The sequence below is a fragment of the Anoplopoma fimbria genome, chromosome 2 (assembly GCF_027596085.1).
Source record: "Anoplopoma fimbria isolate UVic2021 breed Golden Eagle Sablefish chromosome 2, Afim_UVic_2022, whole genome shotgun sequence".
Lineage (NCBI taxonomy): Eukaryota > Metazoa > Chordata > Actinopteri > Perciformes > Anoplopomatidae > Anoplopoma > Anoplopoma fimbria.
This window is the reverse complement of record NC_072450.1, coordinates 9,349,993-9,369,374: the sequence shown is the minus strand read 5'-3', so window position 1 is coordinate 9,369,374 and position 19,382 is coordinate 9,349,993. Positions and strand designations below refer to the sequence as shown.

At 41.9% G+C, this 19,382-nt stretch overlaps 3 protein-coding genes across 4 annotated transcripts in view; 1 reads left to right on the top strand and 2 right to left on the bottom strand.

Moving 5' to 3' along the window:
- Positions 1-2,041: 2,041 nt before the first annotated feature.
- On the bottom strand, positions 2,042-5,182 carry LOC129105323 (aromatase). Its single transcript, XM_054616276.1, has 9 exons — positions 4,917-5,182; positions 4,665-4,815; positions 4,417-4,571; positions 4,140-4,304; positions 3,910-4,024; positions 3,708-3,819; positions 3,356-3,518; positions 3,024-3,265; positions 2,042-2,493 (listed from the first exon to the last, which is right to left on the bottom strand). Exons 1-9 carry the CDS (start codon positions 5,110-5,112, stop codon positions 2,236-2,238), a joined length of 1,557 nt encoding a protein of 518 aa, XP_054472251.1. The 5' UTR covers positions 5,113-5,182; the 3' UTR covers positions 2,042-2,235.
- Positions 5,183-8,875: 3,693 nt separating this feature from the next.
- Positions 8,876-13,503, top strand: gldn (gliomedin). Its single transcript, XM_054616263.1, has 10 exons — positions 8,876-9,480; positions 10,455-10,506; positions 10,919-10,936; positions 11,073-11,171; positions 11,695-11,796; positions 11,930-12,037; positions 12,401-12,484; positions 12,586-12,711; positions 12,809-12,956; positions 13,038-13,503. The coding sequence occupies exons 1-10, from the start codon at positions 8,929-8,931 to the stop codon at positions 13,501-13,503; spliced, it is 1,755 nt and encodes a 584-aa protein (XP_054472238.1). The 5' UTR covers positions 8,876-8,928.
- A 581-nt stretch (positions 13,504-14,084) lies between these two features.
- Positions 14,085-19,382, bottom strand: part of dmxl2 (Dmx-like 2) — a 39,616-nt gene continuing 34,318 nt past the window's right edge. For both annotated transcript variants that reach the window (XM_054607925.1, XM_054607934.1), the window contains exons 47-54: positions 19,158-19,296; positions 18,172-18,232; positions 17,827-17,954; positions 17,619-17,696; positions 17,334-17,425; positions 17,191-17,243; positions 16,878-17,095; positions 14,085-15,988 (exon numbers count right to left, since the gene is read on the bottom strand). In XM_054607925.1, the coding sequence (XP_054463900.1) occupies positions 15,779-15,988; positions 16,878-17,095; positions 17,191-17,243; positions 17,334-17,425; positions 17,619-17,696; positions 17,827-17,954; positions 18,172-18,232; positions 19,158-19,296 (979 nt within the window). In that variant the 3' untranslated portion in view covers positions 14,085-15,778. The remainder of the gene's footprint in view (positions 15,989-16,877; positions 17,096-17,190; positions 17,244-17,333; positions 17,426-17,618; positions 17,697-17,826; positions 17,955-18,171; positions 18,233-19,157; positions 19,297-19,382) is intronic.

Below are 19,382 nucleotides of genomic sequence, written 5' to 3'. Positions count from 1 at the left end.
GATAGATAGATAGATAGATAGATAGATAGATAGATAGATAGATAGATAGATAGATAGATAGATAGATAGATAGATAGATAGATGAATTGATAGATAGATAGATAGATAGATAGATAGATAGATAGATAGATAGATAGATAGATAGATAGATAGATAGATAGATAGATAGATAGATAGATAGATAGATAGATAGATAGATAGATAGATAGATAGATAGATAGATAGATAGATAGATAGATAGATATTGATGGTGATTGAAATCGACAGTATCAGGCCGATACATGAGGAAGTGATAATTAAAGCATCTTTTCACCCTGAAGCTGCTGAACACTGTAGTGAGTGTTAACAAAGATGACAGATGTTGTTAGAAGTGGCACCTTAAAACTTAAACTGATACATGGGGCTTCATCGAATTTCCAACTCGAATCACCACTTGTTTGACCCTCAGTACATTGAGAGAGCTATCAAGGTTAACAGAGATGATGACGATCATTGTGAAGATGATTGTTGTTTCAGAAGAGCTACAGTAGTGTACATGAGATGATTTGCATCCTGATGGAAGGAGACCAAGGTTCGCTTTATTCCAGGACACCTGCAAGGAACAGCCTGTGACACACACACACACACACACACACACACACACACACACACACACACACACACACACACACACACACACACACACACACACACACACACACACACACACACACACACACACACAGTGCTATTTACATGCAAACACATACACACAGATGACATTTTAAAAAAATGACCACGCTTCTCAATACAGTCTGCACACACCCACACCCACACACACTCTTCCAGTTCAAGCAAACAGTAGGTCAACTTTGTTGAGCGGATGAAATATTCTGTTACTCTGCTGCAGATGTTGGTTAGCATACCAAGCACTTGTGTGTGTGTTTTTTTCTTGACATATTCTCCTCATCTCACTGTAAACCCTGATCTACATGTATACTTTCTCTACATTACATTACAGTCATTTAGCAGACACTTTTATCCAAAGCGACTTACAATCAGTAGTATATTACATATCATTCACCCATTCACACACTGATGACAGGCTACCATGCAAGGTGCCACCATCAGACTCTAACTAACATTCATGCAACATCCAGTCCACACCGATGGCAAATCCTTCAGGAGAAACTTGGGGTTAAGTGTCTTGCCCAAGGACACATCGACTGCTGAAGCCAGTGTGTGAATCGAACCACCGACCTTCTGATTGGAGAACTACCTTGCTCTCCACTACGCCACAGCCGCCTCTAAGATTCTTCCTGAAGGGTCTCCATCTCTGTTTCTCTTCACACAATCAAACCGACATGTGTGCATGTTGCTGATGTTTAGAGAGTGGAAGCAATACAAATTGAAACATCTGTCTGTGAAATGTATTGCCACGTTTGCCCAGAGGCAGAGCAATTGAATGTAATGAATAAATTGGTTGCTTTATTTCGGCTTGTAGATCGTTGTGTTGTGTCTTATAGCGCCCTCTCCTGATAAATATTTGCAAATACAAAAAGAAAAGAAAACGTGAGTGATGGATGGGGTTATGTAAGATTTATGTACTGTTAATGTACACAATCTTAGAAATTATCATTTAAGAATCAGAATCAGAATCAGATTTATTTGCCAAGTATGTGTGCCAGTACAGGGAATTTGGCTCAGTTTTTTTCATTTGTCTTAATGTACTTACAGAAATAGAATAACAGCCAAGAACAAGGACAACATAAGATACACAAATATAGACAAATAAAAGACAGGACTGTTATGTACACAAGTAGTGAAGAAAGAATAGGTGTTTAAATACATATATACATAGGCCTAGTGTTCTGTACAGTGCAATAAAATAAAATAAAACTTAACAGGTATACATGGACTGGGTGATTTTTTTGCAGTATGTGCATGTAAAGATGTCTGTATACTATAAATACAGCGTGTAGGATTTATGTTGTGTGTATAAATAAATATGCACTCTAAATATATCATCACATTCAAAAAAGAAGACAACATCACATAATATTGTCACAATAATTTACATTTACTTCAGTATAAGCATGTCTAAACGTACATATCATAACATATAAAAAAGTTCAAGTAGAAATACAATTTTGAATACATAATAAAATATAAAACAAAGCTCTGCACAGTCATGTGATAATATAAATGTTATGGAGATCATATTTTAATGTGTAGGTATAACTAAAGGTCAGAGTCTCAGAGTTTTTCCCAGCTTCCTCTCTGTCTGGGTAAGAATCTCATGCTGAGATGTTCGGCCTCCTGCTGATGCTCAACAGGCTGCTGGGAGAGGTTGTTGGTCTGTGGGAGGCAGTCCAGGGTCAAGCCCTCATGGGGGCAAATGGAGTACTGGGAGAGCAGCGTCACCAGGATGGATTTCATTATCACCATGGCAATGTGCTTGCCAACGCAGGCGCGAGGGCCCGAACCGAACGGCTGGAAGTAACGGCGAGGAGCCTGAAGGAGGACAGATGAGGGAGGTAATTAAAACACCTGAACACTTGGTTTCAAATCAAGTATTTGCCAATAATATAAATATTTATGACTTAAAAAAGAAAAGAACCTTCGGAAATATTCATAAAAAGTTTGACTCCCAAAACACATTGGGACTTTGGGTGTGAATGCAGTTTGATCAGATTTATCCGACAGCGGTAAAATAAAGAAACATCGCACAAAGTGTCATCAGATTCTGATTTAAAAGTTGATGAATCCTGATTGGTGCACAGAAGAACATGACATTATATTTTCCATCAAGCCCCCTCAAACCAGTGAGAAAAGCAAGAAAGGAAAAATAAATGCTTTAATCTCTCATGAAATATACAAAAAAAATTCAAAGTTTGGCAGATAATTGTCTGTACGCATAGGATCTGTCGCTCATAATAAGAAGCTGAATGGGAAAACAGGCTTTCAGGGTCTTTAAGAGTTGATTTATTCACTTAAAATGATCTTATCTGACTGGTGCAGATAAAAAATAATCATCTACTTACATTTTTCTTAAAGTTCTCCAGACTGAATTCATTGGGTTTGGGGAAAAACTCTGTCCGGTGCATGCGGCCAGTGTTCAGGATGATATTTGTGCCCTTCGGTACCCTGTAGCCATCTATGACGTCATCGGACAGAGCTCGACGCATGGTGAAGTCCACCACAGGGTGGAAGCGCAAGCATTCGTTGATGAAGCTCTCCAGCACATGTAACCTCCGAAGGTCCCCGTTCTGGAGCGGTCTCTCGCCTGTAACGACACAACAGAAGTGAGATATTATCACGCTTAAACACTTACTACATCTATCATTGGAAGACAATATTTACTCAGTCTCCTTACCTACAACAGTGTCTATCTCATGGAGCAGCTGCAGCTCCACATCTGGATTCTGTTTGAGGAGCAGTAGCATGAAGAAAAGGCTGACGGACAGAGTGTCTGGTGCTGCGATCACCATCTCCAACACACACTGTTTCACGTTCTCCGCAGACAGTTCACCGTGGTTCTGAAAACACACACACACACACAAGCATACTGTAATACTTTCCCTTTATGATTTAACAATAAGAGGATTTCTGACATATACACGTAGGTTAGAGGAAGTGCTGTAAGTTTGAAAAAGGACTAAAGGGGGGTTGACTTTTCTTTGAAATGGAAGAACATTAAATGGCCATAATCCAATTCTCAGACTGACCTGTGCAAATATGAGCTCTGCAGTGAAGTTGATGTCGTCCAGTTTATCCGCCTGCTCCACTTCTCTCCTCTTTTGCTCCACAAGGTTTTCTATGGCATCTTGCAGCTCCTGACTGTGAAACACACAGATATATAACATTTAGAAAATATAGTCAAACAAAGAAGCGTGCTTATATGAGGTAACAAGTGACGGAGTGACTCACGCTGCAGTCTTGTGCCTTTGGTGAATCCAGCCCAATTTAAAGTAAACGTCTGGTTTGATCAGCACAGTCTGCCATGTGTCAAAATACTTCTGAATCTTCAGCAACAGCTCTTTTTCTAGACACAAAGGAATCAAAAACACTCAATCTTAACTCACACAAGTCATGACTTATCTGAATTTTGTTAACTTGCATGAACACATTAAATAGGAGATGAATGAATGCCTACTGACCATTTAAAGGGACACCCAGGAAGAGTCTGTTGGAGATGTCGACCACGGTGCAGCGCAGCAAACTGAGAACATCCACATGACCCAGGTCGTCCAGGTCGTCCAGGTGCGTCTGGGTGGAGGAGACGCTAACCTCCACCGTCTGCTGCAAACCCGGACCTGTCAGGGCTGATACAGAAAATCAAAGTTTTGGCGTCTGAGGTTAAATCAAATATTTTGTATCTGGCATCACTGGACCAATCAGTCAGTCTGCAAGGACGATTAAAGGTCAGAATGTTACCTTTGGTGTAGTAGGTGCGTATCTTTTTCCACAGAGTCACGTTGTTGTTAAATATGATGCCTCTCTCATTCATGCCGATGCAGCTCAGACCCTGCTTGCTCCCAAAACGTGAAGTATAATGTCCATTCTTCAGTACATGGTGCACCGCTGATGCCCTTATGGTTACAAAAAAACATACAAATTATTAATTTACACTCGGATTGATTGTGTGGTAACTTTATATATCTTCATTAACGGACATAACCAACCTGCTGAGTATGAGGGTCTCCTCTCCATTGATCCAGACTCTGACAATGTCTCCATACTTGTTGTTGTAGTAGTTGCTGGCTGTGCCTATACCAGTCCAGATGAATCTCACATATGACAGAAGCGGGCCCAATCCAAGACAGAAACCAGGACCTATAAATGACAATAACTTTGTTTTCAGCTTATATGAAAATTTAAATAGTGACAGAATTTGCCCCAGCACAAAGAAAAAAAATGCAAAGTGTCAAACCTACCTGGTACAGTTTTCTTGTCTGTTTGACTCCATGCAGCAAGCAGCAGAAACACAAGCAGGATTAAAGTTCTGGTTGCCACGGAGATGCCCGGTGATCCCACCACGGTGGCGTTCTGGGACATGGAGACCAGGTCTGCCACTACGGCGTCCAAACCCACAGGAGTCATCGCCCGTTGACAGGCAGAGATCAGATCCATAAAAAGGCTGGTTTACATAAAACAATGGCGACTGCACAAACCAAGCATTTGGCCCAGAGTGATGAGAACTGCTTCACCAATGTGGGCTCCCTCTTTATATGCAGTCTGAGCTGGTTACAAGCCAGGTCAGGGTAATGCAAAAGCCACAACAGTGGAGGAAAAATGGTAAACAATACACTTGTAACCTTGAGGCGTTGGATTTGTGCCTGTGTCCTTGAGCGTGCAGGACGCGGTTTGGTGGGTACATGTTTTGGAGTCCAGTCCAGCGGGTTCATGGGTCGTATTTGACATTTTGGTGATGAGAAGCAAGTTTTGCACCCCCTTTGAACATCAAAAGAATATCTGACTGTAGATCCTACAAAAGAGCACCTGGCCTGTGAGATAAAGTGAAAATATGTTATTTTTGTTATGATTTTTACAGCTTTATCTGTTTTTGCAAAAATGTAATTCTCTGTTTTTTAGATTACCATACATACTTTCTTTCATTTTTTTTTATTAAAAGGAAGATATTTGTATACTCAGGGAATGTGTTAAAGCCTTTGTATTGGAGCTTTTTTCATTACAATCTCTTCAACTTACAGTATTTGTGATTACTGTCAGATTTCTCCATTAGACCACCAGTAGATGGAGAAGCAGAGCTGTGAGGCATCAAATCGGATCTTTAGATTTACTGCAACATGATGAAGTTATGAAAACAAAATCATATACACTGACTTTTATGATATGACTTTAATCAGATCACTAGTTCTGTAGCAGCTCTTGTGTCTCACAAGCGTGGGGGGACTTAAAATGCAGTTGATTTTTCTATAATTAAACTTAATGGCCGATACTATTTTTTTAAGACCCGAGACCATTAAATTAGAGGCTCAGATTTCTGACATTAGTATTTTTTAAATCTTGTCTACGGTGCTGACAGCACTACATACTTATTATCTTTATTTATGGCTATTTGATGGTTTCATCAGACTTATCTGATGTGCCAGATGAATATGTTTTTATATATTTTATATGTAGAGTATATTAAAAGTCTCATGTTTTACTGTTTGTTAAACATATTCATTTAATAATAATTTGTGATTGCTTTCTATGAACTCTGAACTCTGTGAACTATGTTTACAAACCTCTTTTTAATTGTGGATGTCTATTTTATTTTATTTTATTTCGCAATTTGTAACAAAGCCAAATTCTGTTTGGCTCCTGCCTTTGTTCCATTTTCTCATTCTGTATAAAGGACTCTGTGAATTCACTCACCGCCCACATCCGAGGTCCAAGAATGCGTATAGTTCAAATGGCCGACTGTGTGCTGAGGCCATGCCTCGATAACGATGCCCTGTATGATGGCTTGGCCCTAGATTGTTCTGCATGATTAAACAGAATTCACCCAATCCCCCCACTTCACTGTTTCTCCCGAAAAACAGAAGTTAACGTAACCCTGTCTCTGTGCTCTGTGTTGTGGTCAACCACATCTTTGTCTCCGCTACATGTGTAGGGAGTTGTTCAGAAGGGAACAAATCAAGCTTGATAGAAGGAAAGTGGTTAAATGTCACAACATGTATGAGTTTATGAATTCCTCTCTGAGGTACGACATGCAGCGAAAGTGAGTGGATGTGAACTCAGACTGTGAGCTTTATTTTATGTGACGTTGCAGAGTTGAAGATGAACTCCCCAACCACCTCTCCCACAAGACACTGGGAGTTACGTGTATCTTTACACTTTGTCCATAACTTTGTCCATAACTTCATTTACATAACATGCTTAACTTGGAAATGTCATTCATTCAAATTCAGGCTGTTTTTAGATGTTCAATATTTCACTTTGTAAATAATTGTATTCATTGGCTTTCTTTGATTTTCTTGAGTGTGCCATTTTACTGATTTTATGTAAAAGAATCTGCTCACAGCGATAAAAGTCTCTTGGACAGAGAAAAGAGGTTGGTGGGAGGATGAAGCTTGAAGGAAGACACGTGAGGTCGCCTGTCTGTCCTTGGCCTGCAGCAGCAGGACGGACATGGACGTCTCAGCCCGGTGGTAAGAGGAGAGATAAGGCTGCTCTCCCAGCAGCTGCACCTCTGGAAGGAGGAAACGGAACCACAAAAGATCAATTAAACTAAATCTGTGGGCAACGCCGACATATTTACACCTCAGGGTTCATTTTAATAGAACCTCGCTTTATCTGAATCATTTAATTACGGTTTTACAATATAAAATATTCATGAATCAGATATCCATGCAGGAAGTGGTTGTGTCCCTCTTCCTTTTTGTTCCCAGTCTCAACTAACTGGTCGAGCTCAGGACGCAGTGAACCAGAGACAACAAAGGAACGACCTCAGTGCTCTTAAGAATGTATGTGCGTGCGTACACATCTACACATATACACATCTGCTGGAGCAATACAAGCTGTCCAACAACTGTCTGTCAGTGACCTACAGCCTCGAGCAGGAGTTTACACACTACAGACCCGTTCAGCTCAGGAACTGAATCTAACAGTAATGCTGCATATCTACTCTCTCTCTTCCTGTGTGTGTGTGTGTGTGTGTGTGTGTGTGTGTGTGTGTGTGTGTGTGTGTGTGTGTGTGTGTGTGTGTGTGTGTGTGTGTGTGTGTGTGTGTGTGTGTGTGTGTGTGTCTGTGTAAAGGTTACATGGGGCATAACATGGCTGCAAGAGCATGTAGGTCAGCTATTAATCTGGCACTGCTCCATGTCAGCAGAGAGGCCAATCAACTGACTTATTGAAACAAACTGTATTTCTTCCGCAGTAATTACTGAGGTGATTACAGAAAATTGGTCAGCACCACCTACACTTATATCATAACAGGCGGGATACCGACTCTCGTTCAGAGTATAGAGTCCTTCAAATGCCTGGAGTGGATTTTTTCCCTGCTCAGCTGTCATTTTATGTAGTGAAATGTCACTTCTCTGGCCCAATTCAAAGCAATGGAAATGGGTCATTGTTGCAGTTGGTGGATGGAGGCAGTGAGGATGTGTCAAGGACCAGCGCCGGGAGAGAAATGAAGAGAGGATACAGGAGTCGGGGAAGGAAAGGACATGAACCAACTCAATGCAAACTATAATCATGTTAATGCATTTTGATGTCATGTCATTTTTTATCATTCAATTTGACCGGTTCTGGTGCAATAATAATAATAATAATAATAATAATGTGTAAATGTATGTAAACATCAATGACCAGCCAGTTTGTCTGGTGTAATGCATGCTTTCATGTGTTATGTATGTGAGTGCTTTTGTGCGTAAATACGTGCATGTGTGTGTGTGTGTGTGTGTGTGTGTGTGTGTGTGTGTGTGTGTGTGTGTGTGTGTGTGTGTGTGTGTGTGATGTCAGTCTGCCCACGGCGCTGCAGTAGAATGGGTTGTCCTGAATATAAATCAGGTGACTGAACAGGCGGGGGTTTCTTCCCAGACAAGCCCAGAAGATTGTGTAATGTCCCACTCCTACATTACTGGTTTGCATGTGCACACACACACACACACACACACACACACACACACACACATATACACAACCTCTTCTCCACTTGGCGAACAACACAACAAGCACTGTATTTACCAGTCTGCCTTCAGATAGAGCACCCGGTTGGAGCGCAGCCACTGAAGCTGACTGGACTCTATTTGGAGCTTTCAAACAATCTGGACAGGTTCTTGAATTTCAGCAAAGGACTTCCTTCCTGTTGGATTAGTTTGACTTCAGTTTGATTTGATTTTTGGTGGCAGGAACTTTTATTTCTGTCCTGTTTGACTCTTGTCCTTTTTGTTTTGTATTCACTGGTGTACTGGAGCTTCACCCCCCCCCCCCCTGTGAATGCTGAAGTCGGCCGGCGACCCTCAGAAGAGAGGAGGTGAAGTGGTGACCATGTGGATCCCGACCCCCAGCATGACTCTCCCTCAGCGTGCGGTGCTCTATGGGACCTGCGTTGTGGCGTTGATGAACTCCGTGGGCCTTCTGGTGCTCCTGGTCCAGCAGAATCAGCAACGCGTCTCGTTGGAGCAGACGGGGGCAAAGCTGACGGAGGTGGAGCAGAGCTCGGTCGTGGAGTTCCTCCAGGAGGTGCCGAGAGGAGCGGCGGGGCTGAGGGCGAGCGCCGGGGAACACCAGCAACACCAGCATCAATACCAGTACTCCAGGAATAAGAGAAGCGAGGAGCTGGAGAAGGAGCTGCAGCAGGAGATGCAGGAGCTTCACCAGGAGGAGGGGCAGGAGGTCCATCAGCAGGAGGCCAGCCAGGAGGTGGGAGAGGAGGCAGAGAAGAAGATGAAGAACGAGATGAAGCACAAACAGCGACACGGCCAGAGTTACCACAAGGCACACGCGCAGGATGACATGATGATGATGATGACCTACTCCATGGTCCCGGTGAGATGAGAGACCTGCTGGTTGATTTTTATATGACTGAGAGAGAGTGATTTATAAATACTTTATAATGAATTACATTATTATGACATTTCTGACTAAATGCTGCATCACCAGCTGGTTATAACTGGCACTTGTCCCGGGGCCTGTGACCATCAGGGGGTTGTTGGGGAAGTTGTTTGGAAATGCTGTATGCGCCACTGTGAAATAATAGGGGCCTTTAGGCAACACCTGCATTATTACACAATCACAAGGCCCTCAAGTACATTATTTTGTATTTCCATTTTGTGCCTCATGCCTTTAAGCCTTCATGCTACAACTCCAGAGGAAAATATTGTATGTTTTAAAAAAATATTGTATGTAACATTTGTTTGACAGCTATAGTTACTAGTAACTTTGCTCAAGATTCCACATGGACAACACGTTTATGTCAAAACATCAGTTTATGAAATATGACAGCATATAAATAATAATATAATGTAATGTAATCTAATATTATATGATATGATATGATATAATATAATATAATATAATATAATATAATATAATATAATATAATATAACACACTCATAGTGGGTGTTCTGCAGCTCTAAATTTTGATACTTTAATGATATTTCTCTGATTACACTTTTACTTAGGGACATCTTAGGTTTGACTTGTAATTAAGTTTTTGTTTAGCATTCTTCATCTTCATTAGACAGAGGATGTCTAGAGGCGGACTGGAAATGGTGGAGAGAGTAACCATTCGGTTACCAAGGCACTCAGTAATGCAGTATTTATATATAGTGTAGAGGTATATGCTGCTCCACTTTACTTTGTAGGGAAAGGATCTGAATATTGATGAGGCTTGGGATCAGTGGGGGCCCACAGCTCATTTTTGCTCCAGCGCCCCAAACTGTAGTTCGTTAATCTGTTGCTTACATTAATTGCTTTGCAAAATTTTAATCATATTATGATATTTTTTCTTTCTCTTTAGATCAAATTGTTGATTGACATTTGCAACAGCACCAAGGGAGTCTGCATCGCTGGTATGTCTTACTCATTTACTTTAAACTGCTTGTGCATGTCCAAATATCACTTTTCTCTCACAGTTAACAAAATGCATGATTGAAACCAAATTAACAACTCAGGAGACAAAGAAGTAGGTGCAAGAGTCTTAACTGAAAAAAAAAATTACAAAATCCAGGAAGGCAACAAAGGTACTGACATGGGCTAAATCAAAATAAATCAGGCAGGGTCAAAAAAACAGGATCAGGCTATCGGAAAGCTGGTATATATGCACTAGGGAGCTAATGAGGGAATGAGAAGCAGGTGAGTGGGTTTGAGCAGGTGAGGTGAATATAATGTCAGAAGAGGATGAAAAAATGACAAAACACAATGAATGACCACCCAAATCATGACAGTTTTTATTCTCTAACATCCTCAAATCTCCTGTTGCAGGACCACCAGGACCGCCTGGTAAGTGAATTCTTCATTCTGGATCCAAATATAAAATCTATCCTTACTGTACGTCTCCTTTGTGGTCTAGTGACCCGTATTCTAGGTGAATGTGTTTTCCATTCATGGTGAGGCCAGTTTGTTTGTGTTACTGTAGGTTTGCCCGGTGTGGACGGTACGCCCGGCTACAATGGGACTGATGGCATCCCTGGACTGAATGGACTGCCTGGGTCTGATGGGAAAAGAGGAAAAAAAGGTAGGGAATAATTAAGACTCTATTCTGTTTTTTTACTCACCATCCGTTTTTATCAATGCCTCGAGCAACGCTGGCCATTTTAGTGAAGAACTACGGTTACAATGCCACAGTCAAAGGGTTGAGTATGACCTGGGGTTAGAAATACCAAAAATACCAAGAAGCACACACACAGCCACTTAAAATCACGCACACACACACACACTTACACACACACACACACACACACAAAGACTCAAGTCAGACCAACACACTCAGTTTCCTGATCCATCCATGTCTCATAATGACCTCAGATCTGATTCACAGCTGTCTTTCTCTCACATTCTCAGCTAATATTATTCATCTCTGTGGTTTTGGGCCTCTGCTAATTGAATCGGAAAACTCCTACCTAGTATTCTCCCACTTGAACTTTCACTGTTCTCCTCCATAAGTCAATGGAATTATTCATGCTTTTAACAATAGGGCAAAGTGTGTTGAGTTTATGAATGTAATCTTGGAGCTATTCTGCATGATTTTCTTCCGTCAGGTGAGAAAGGAGAACTGGGTGAAAAAGGAGAGCGAGGAGAGGCTGGTCCGGCCGGAGAGAAGGGACAACCGTCCAATGACGTCATCATTGAGGGCAAGTCGAGCTTTACACTGAACCATTTTGCATCCCTAACTTTAAATCAAAAATGATGTACAGATCTGAGACACCACTCAGAATACGTCTACTTTATTTTACATCCAGAGGGTTTACATGTCGTCCTCTCTTCTTTGTACAGGTCCTCCTGGCCCTCCAGGTCCTCCCGGGCCCCCAGGACCTCCTGGACCTCAGGGGCCTCCCAGAACAAGGCACCACAGAGCCAACCTTCAGGCTGCTCATACCCTGGGTAGGAGGCCTCTGTTTGATTGTTATCAAACAGATACAAAGTTCATTCTTGACCTTGGAAAAAGTAGTTGGCAAAATGATCTCACCATGTGGTCTTTATTCTGGAGCTTCCAAACATATCACACAATCAGTTGGCCTATTTGTCATAGAAGTGTGTTCCTTTTTCTGAGCACTTTAAGGACTTCTCATCCAAGTCCTTAAAGTGCTCAAAAAGCTAGAATTTAAACTACAATTCCATAAGAAGTGGGCAGCTCCATCTGCTGAGGAAGATAGTGTGATATGATCAAACGCTCCAGAACAGCTAATTAATGGTCTTTGTGATTTGTGATCTGTCAGTGATGTAAAATGAATTTGTTTCCAACAGGGCTGTTACACGCAATTCCAAATGATGAAACCTCTTCTGTAAAGGAGGCTGTGAAGCTACACGCGAAGCCTTTTAAGAAGAACGGTGCGTGTTCAGAGAAGTGTGTCTGCACTTATATTACAATATGTGCCGTGTGTCACAGATGTTATCATCTAAGCCTGGTGTCATTTTGTTTCCCCCCTCAGAGTGCCTCATTAAGTCTCTGATCAACCCCAGGAATGTGACGAAGATGGAGAGCACATTCGGCACGTGGATGAAAGACACCGCCCGGCTGAACGATGAGAGAATTTGGGTGGCAGAGCACTTTTCTGGTAAGTTGAATGTTGGACGTATGTTGGACTACAAGAGCTTTAATAGTTAGAGCAATTTTTAGCATTAGCAGTGAACATTTTGCTCGTTCTTCTCCAGGTCGTGTGGTGAAGGAGTATCAAAGCATCACCTCGTTCCAGAACAGCAGCATCGACGTGGACGTTAGGAAGTTCTACCAAGGCTGCGGCCACACAGTTCACAACGGTTCCTTCTATTATCACATCGCCGGTACTTCCAGCATTGGCAGGTGAGCTGAAGAGACGGTATGAAGCAGATGTTTTGATATCGTTTCCATTCCCTCCGGTTAACAACTCCTGTTTGTTCACAGATTTGACTTCCTCACCAAGAGGCTTCACACTCTCACGATAGACAACGCTCTGCACCACAGCCTGGCCTACCTGCTCCACAACTCCAAGACCTACTTCAAACTGGCGGCGGACGAGAACGGCCTGTGGCTGATCTTCGCCTCCAGCGTGGACGACAGCATCACGGTGGCCCAGTTGGACCAGAAGACCTTCTCCGTCGTGTCCTACGTAAACACCACCTACCCCCGCACCAAGGCCGGCAACACCTTCATCGCCTGTGGGGTCCTGTACGTCACAGACACCAAGGACACCAGGGTCACTTTTGCGTTCGACCTGCTGAAGGGGAAGCCGGTAAATATGACCTTTGACCTGAGGTCTCCCGGCGGCGTGCTGGCGATGCTCTCCTACAGCCCGAAGGACAGACACCTGTATGTGTGGGACCAGGGCTACGTCAGGCTCTACGTGGTCCACTTCATCTCTGACGAGTGACGATATACAACATGCAGACATGACTGTTAAATAGAGAGAGCAAAATGCCATCTGACTATTCAATCCATATTTTGGAATTGGTCATATTTAGATTTTCTTGAAAAATATACACTTCAGTCTCAACTTTATTTTCCTGTAGAGCATTCCTGTCAGAAATCGGTTGTTAAAAATCTGTGTCCCTAAAGGAAATCAGTTTTTGGTCAATACTTATTGTCATATTCTTAAAAATAAATACTGCTGTATTTATATCTTATTGTACATGTGAGATTTTGAAGTAACTAAAAGGCGTGTAAACTTTTTTTTGTTAATCATTTTTTATCAAAGTTTATTATTTATACATATTGAACTTCTAACTTTACTTTTGTGGCCGTCCGTGTTGTGACATTATTTTGTGTATTTGCATGACATTATCTTTTATGTATTTTCATATTGATGCACATGTTATCCTCCGCTGACATTCTGTACATATAAACAGCCCACCTGTCTTTGTAATGAAGCAGCATTGTCCCCGCTGGTCGCTCATTCCTTCTCGACAGTAAAATAAAACCAAAAAAAACAAAAAACAACAGCGCCAAAATCAGCCTGATGAAATAAAAAGAATTTATTCACTTTACAAAGGTAAAACTCTGACCATGACCTGTTCTCTCACACACCTCCAGGCTCAAGTGCCCTAGTAAGCGTCTACCCATGATATTGGCTTCTTTTGCATTGTTTCATGCACACACACACACACACACACACACACACCAGACACCAGTAGGACCATTGTAAAACACTTAAGCTACATACAGTACACATAGTGGGCCGAAAGAGGGAGAGAAACACAAATCTCTTTAATAAATACCATACATACACTTAACAAAAGATACAACTAATCCAGCTGGTATGATACAAACCAAAAATAAAGAAATGCTTTCATGTTTGTACAAGCTGTTGTGGTATTCATATATATATATATTTATATAATTTATATATTAAAACTATTTCAAACGTTTTACTACTAGGCCAAATAAAGCCAGACATTCATTTGTATATAACAGTTTCTTCTTCAATATCCCATTTATTTGAAATAAACTTTTAGTGTCTCCAGAATTTTGAGTGCAAATATCTATTTCTTATGGATGAAACAGTAAAAACGACTAGCGAGGTAACACACACTTACATACAGTAGACTGTGTTGCACATCTCCCAGTCGGATACAGTAAAACCCCTCACACTCCTAAAATAAAAAGGCAATAAGTTAAATACGAATGGTCAACCAAACAAAAACACAAACATATCAATAATTTAAATAATACAGTTAAATTAATTTTAAAAACAAAATTCAAGAATATCATTGTGCAAAACCAGAAGTGGACCTTTGTGTTTCTGCTCTGGGTGGGTGGGGCATTCGGGTGTTTTGGACCAGACGGATGGACACATTGAAAAATCACAGTCACAGGAGTAAAACACATCATCTTCCAAACAGGAATGTTCTAGCAGGGAGTCGGCCACACAAACAGGCATTTGAGGGCAGGCGTACAGACACAGCAGAGTGAACACACACACATACACACGCACACCCTCAGGAGGACCAGCCAGATTGAGCCCAAACCAGGAGAGGGCCAGAGTGAGTGACGGGCAGCCAGTGGTAGGAGGGGTGAGGGGTGGGTGAGGGGGGAGCAATGCACCATCAACTCCTCCGTTAGATCTGAGAAAAAGCTGGGCATAAAAGGTGTGGGGGGGGCAAAAACCATTGAAACAAAAATGCAGATTCCAACAACTCGATTCACACCGGAAACCACTGACTTAATAACAAACCACAGTGCTGGTTACAGTAGATGCTAAGAGAGATTTCAGCTGTGGGCACAAAATGACGACAGTTACACACTTTTTTAAAAGTTTTGCTTGAGCACTTTTACAGAGCACTATCAATAGACCTGTGATTGCACCGCGGAACGAGAACAGGACATGCATAGCTTCCCTATGGACACACTCTAAGAGTAGAGATTCTTCAATAAAATTACAATAAATTTAGCTTTAAAATCAAGTATGATACCCTTTTTGCTTGTGACCTTGCCTTCAGCCTTTAGGGGGGAAAAAAACGTTTGTTTTTTCCCCATTTTGAATTTGATTTACATCAACAGTAAACCCATGAACACTGCACACTCTGAAAGATGCCAAAAAAGCTCTTCCCCCATCAATTTTACTATGAATGCCTTAGCAAGTGTAAGCTTTTTGTGTTTTTTCTTTCTGTCTCTTTCCTCTTTGGACGCCTCAGAAGTGAAAGAAGGCGTTACAGGATGTCGACCAAGCTGCTGGGGATGTTGTAGCGGTCGGGGAGGACCCTCATCTTCAGGGTGCCGTCCGCTCCGCAGGTGAAGATGCGGTTGCCGGGCCGCGTTTCCACCTGCATGACGCCGGCGCCGATGTTGCGGAAGATGGACTGCTTGGCATGCTCGGTGCTAAAAGAGTGCATGAGCCCGTGGCCGCTTAGCTTCCACACCTGGAGACACAGAAAGCAGAGAGGGAGAGGATGGAAAAAAGTGTTAAGTTTCCTTTTTTCAAACCAGCCTACTGTTCTTTAAAAAAAATGTATGATGCAGAGCCAATACGATTGTCAAGTGCTAAATTCAACGAGCATTAAGAGGCCAGGGGAAGACTAACCCGGTGTCTAGACGGCAAGTGTATCAGACACTTTTTTTTTTTATTGTGTGTAAATGCGATGTTGATGGCCAATAAAACACAACTACTTTCCTACATTACTGCAACTAGCTACATATTAAGGGTTATATCATTAATTCATCATTTTAATTATTAAACTTGAATCATATTAGCTTTATTTTTTTTTATTTTCTCAAACGGTTTTCTCATTTCCTGCTGTTTATTTATTGATCTATATTGTTTAATGTGTAAAGTGTCTTGAAAACTGGTATGGCCTACAAATATATATATATATATATATATTTTTTTTTTTTTTTTTTTTACAAGGAGTAAGCTTTCCCAAATTGTTTAAGGTATTATGGTGGAAAATATGCTGCCACTTGTTTTTATCAATAATGGCAAACAAAATACTATTCTAAACAAAATAGTATAATGCTTATAATATGAATTATATATTTGAATTTAACAGTCTTATACCAATAGCTTTGTTATTATCAGAAACACCATAAATAACATATAATTTGGTTGAAACAGAACCACTGGTGAATCATCTATCAGTCTGCATTTAACTAGAAATGAATGTGATAGATTATAAATAGGTATTAGAGAGGATTTTCAGATTTCATCATGTAGGCCTGTACCTAGAATAAGACATTAATCCTCAAAACACAATCAAAGTAAGACTGAAAGTGGTTTATGGCAGGTCAGTGAGCGATGGAGCAGTGCATCACCTTCATGTTGCCCTCTGCAGAGCCAGTGACAAAGAAGTCCTCGAAGGCATCCAGTGCGAGGGCCTTGATGGCTGAGTCATGGGCCTGGAAAGTGTGGAGCAGCTGCCTTTGGCGGATGTCAAACACGCACACAAAGCCCTTTCTGCCTCCGGTGATGAGCAGCTGCTGTTTGGAAGCATACTGCAGCACAGTGGCCCCGTTCTCATGGCAGGGGAACGCTGAAAGGGTGGGTGGGAAGATATGAGGAATTGGATCACAACTTGATAGGCAGGGAAAATCATTTAACTCCGCTTGTTAGATGGGGATTTCTTACCGTGGACCATGGTATTGCTTGGTGAAATCAGAGTGTCCCACAGGCAAACATTTCTGTCGACAAAGTATAAAGGATAGCATAAGTGAGTCGATACCAACAGAGAAAGATGAGTGTTGGTTTAGTAGTGGTGTACAGATGCTGACCTGTTATCATTTGACTGTCCAGCTGTGGCGATGAGGCTGGAGGAGGTGATGAAGGCAAAATCACCGCAGGTCTTAGTGTGGCACTGCCAACTCTGCAGGAAAACATACAGGACATTATCATTTTAATGATTCATAGTTCATGTTTTTCTTTTTTCTAAAGATGTGTGTGTGTGTGTGTGTGTGTGTGTGTGTGTGTGTGTGTGTGTGTGTGTGTGTGTGTGTGTGTGTGTGTGTGTGTGCTGGGGAGGTGATGAAGGAGGTGAGGAAGGTGGGAGGAGAGCTCACCAGGTAGGGTTTGGGATTGGAGGATGTCTGGTTGACCTGCCAGAGACTGAGGAAGCCCTCTCCGTCAGCAACTCCACACTGCAAGAGGAGCACAGAGCAATCAGACCGAATAGACAAAACACAGACGTGATGCTGTGTGTGTCTCCGTGTGTGTGTGTGTGTGTGTGTGTGTGTGTGTGTGTGTGTGTGTGTGTGTGTGTGTGTGTACCTTATTGCCTTGGGAGTTGAAATAGAGCCGGGTGACTCTAGCATTGCCTGCTTGTCTGAAGCAAATTAGCTGTTGAGGTCTGTTCCATTCAAACATTCTCACACTGCCGTCCTGAGCCCCGGTCATGTCTGATGCACACACACACACACACACAGACACACACACAGACACACACATACACACACACACACAGAGATAAAAAGAGACACATAGACAGGGAGAGAGATGGAGGTGGACAGAAGGGAAGAAAGATATAAAGTAGGGGAAGTGAGAAATTAATCACAATAAAAAATGTATACTGTTGATCATACTCCTAAGCACAAGATCTGTTGTGTAAACACTTACAATACTGATATATGGGATGTGATGTCATTCTCTTCACATTGTTTAGATTCCTCTTCATAATCTGAAAAAACAACAATAAAAACATTAATTAATATTATGTAATGCATGATGTCCAGAAGATGAATTGTAGTTTTTAGGTAAAATAAACGTAACTTTCATTGGGTTCCGTTCAGTTTATTGACAAATTACTGATAATTTTTGGTGAACTGACATGACAATAAGCCGGGTTTGTCTTGTTATTACACTTAGGTGTATTTATCAGGAGTGTTGGACAATGTCTTCGTGTGGTGAACAATAAAATGGCTACGGACTCAAAGGCCATTGAATGGCGGTGATCTTAATAAACCAAACCCCACCATACACTTAAGAAAGCCTCTTCGGTAATCCACTGAACCCGTATGACACACACTCTGTCCCGTCTTGCTCAGTGTATCACCAACTACAACCAACATTTATCAACATGGCTGGGACATGGAGAACCTGGCTGCGTTTAAGAGTGACGCAAGTCTGTACCTTGGAATAGCGGCTGTGAGAGCTGCTGCTATCTGTGTTTATGTACGTCCATCTCTGCCATACAAACACACAGCCCCTCTCTGTATCAGCCTCCATAGACTCAGCAGGCCAGCTGTTTAGTCGGCACGGCTCAGCTTTGCTCGACATTGATAAGAATTAAAAATACAAACTCTTGCTGAAAATCTGCAGGGGGGCCACAGACTGCAGAATTAAACCCAAATAGTAAAATGCCTTTTAAATTCTGAATCAGAAGTTTGTCTCATGTTTACATTTGTGGTTAATAAAGCTAAAACTTTACTTATGCATCGAATGCACGTTATGAAAAGAAAGACCGCAGAGTTCGTTGAGGTTTATAGGCTTCAAAACAGAGCTTAGTTTCCCCCTACTGGCTATCGGGGAGAACTGCACACCCATCACCGCCCAGTTCGGCTGTGTTTGTGTTTATCTGTGTTTCCAAATGCATGAACTCGTACCACACTGGCTCCCATGCTGGTCTGTCCACTGCCGAGCCATGGCATGGATGCAGAGACCTGCATCTGTGGAGGTGCAAAGGGGGCGGAGCTAGCCTGGGCAATGTTGGTATGAGAAGAACGATGGTCTATGTCGTCAGAGCTGCAAAACAAAACACAACCAAAACCCGTCACTGAGAATGTTTTGCAGAGATGTTTAAAACAGGGAAGGTGCACAAAGGCTCAGTC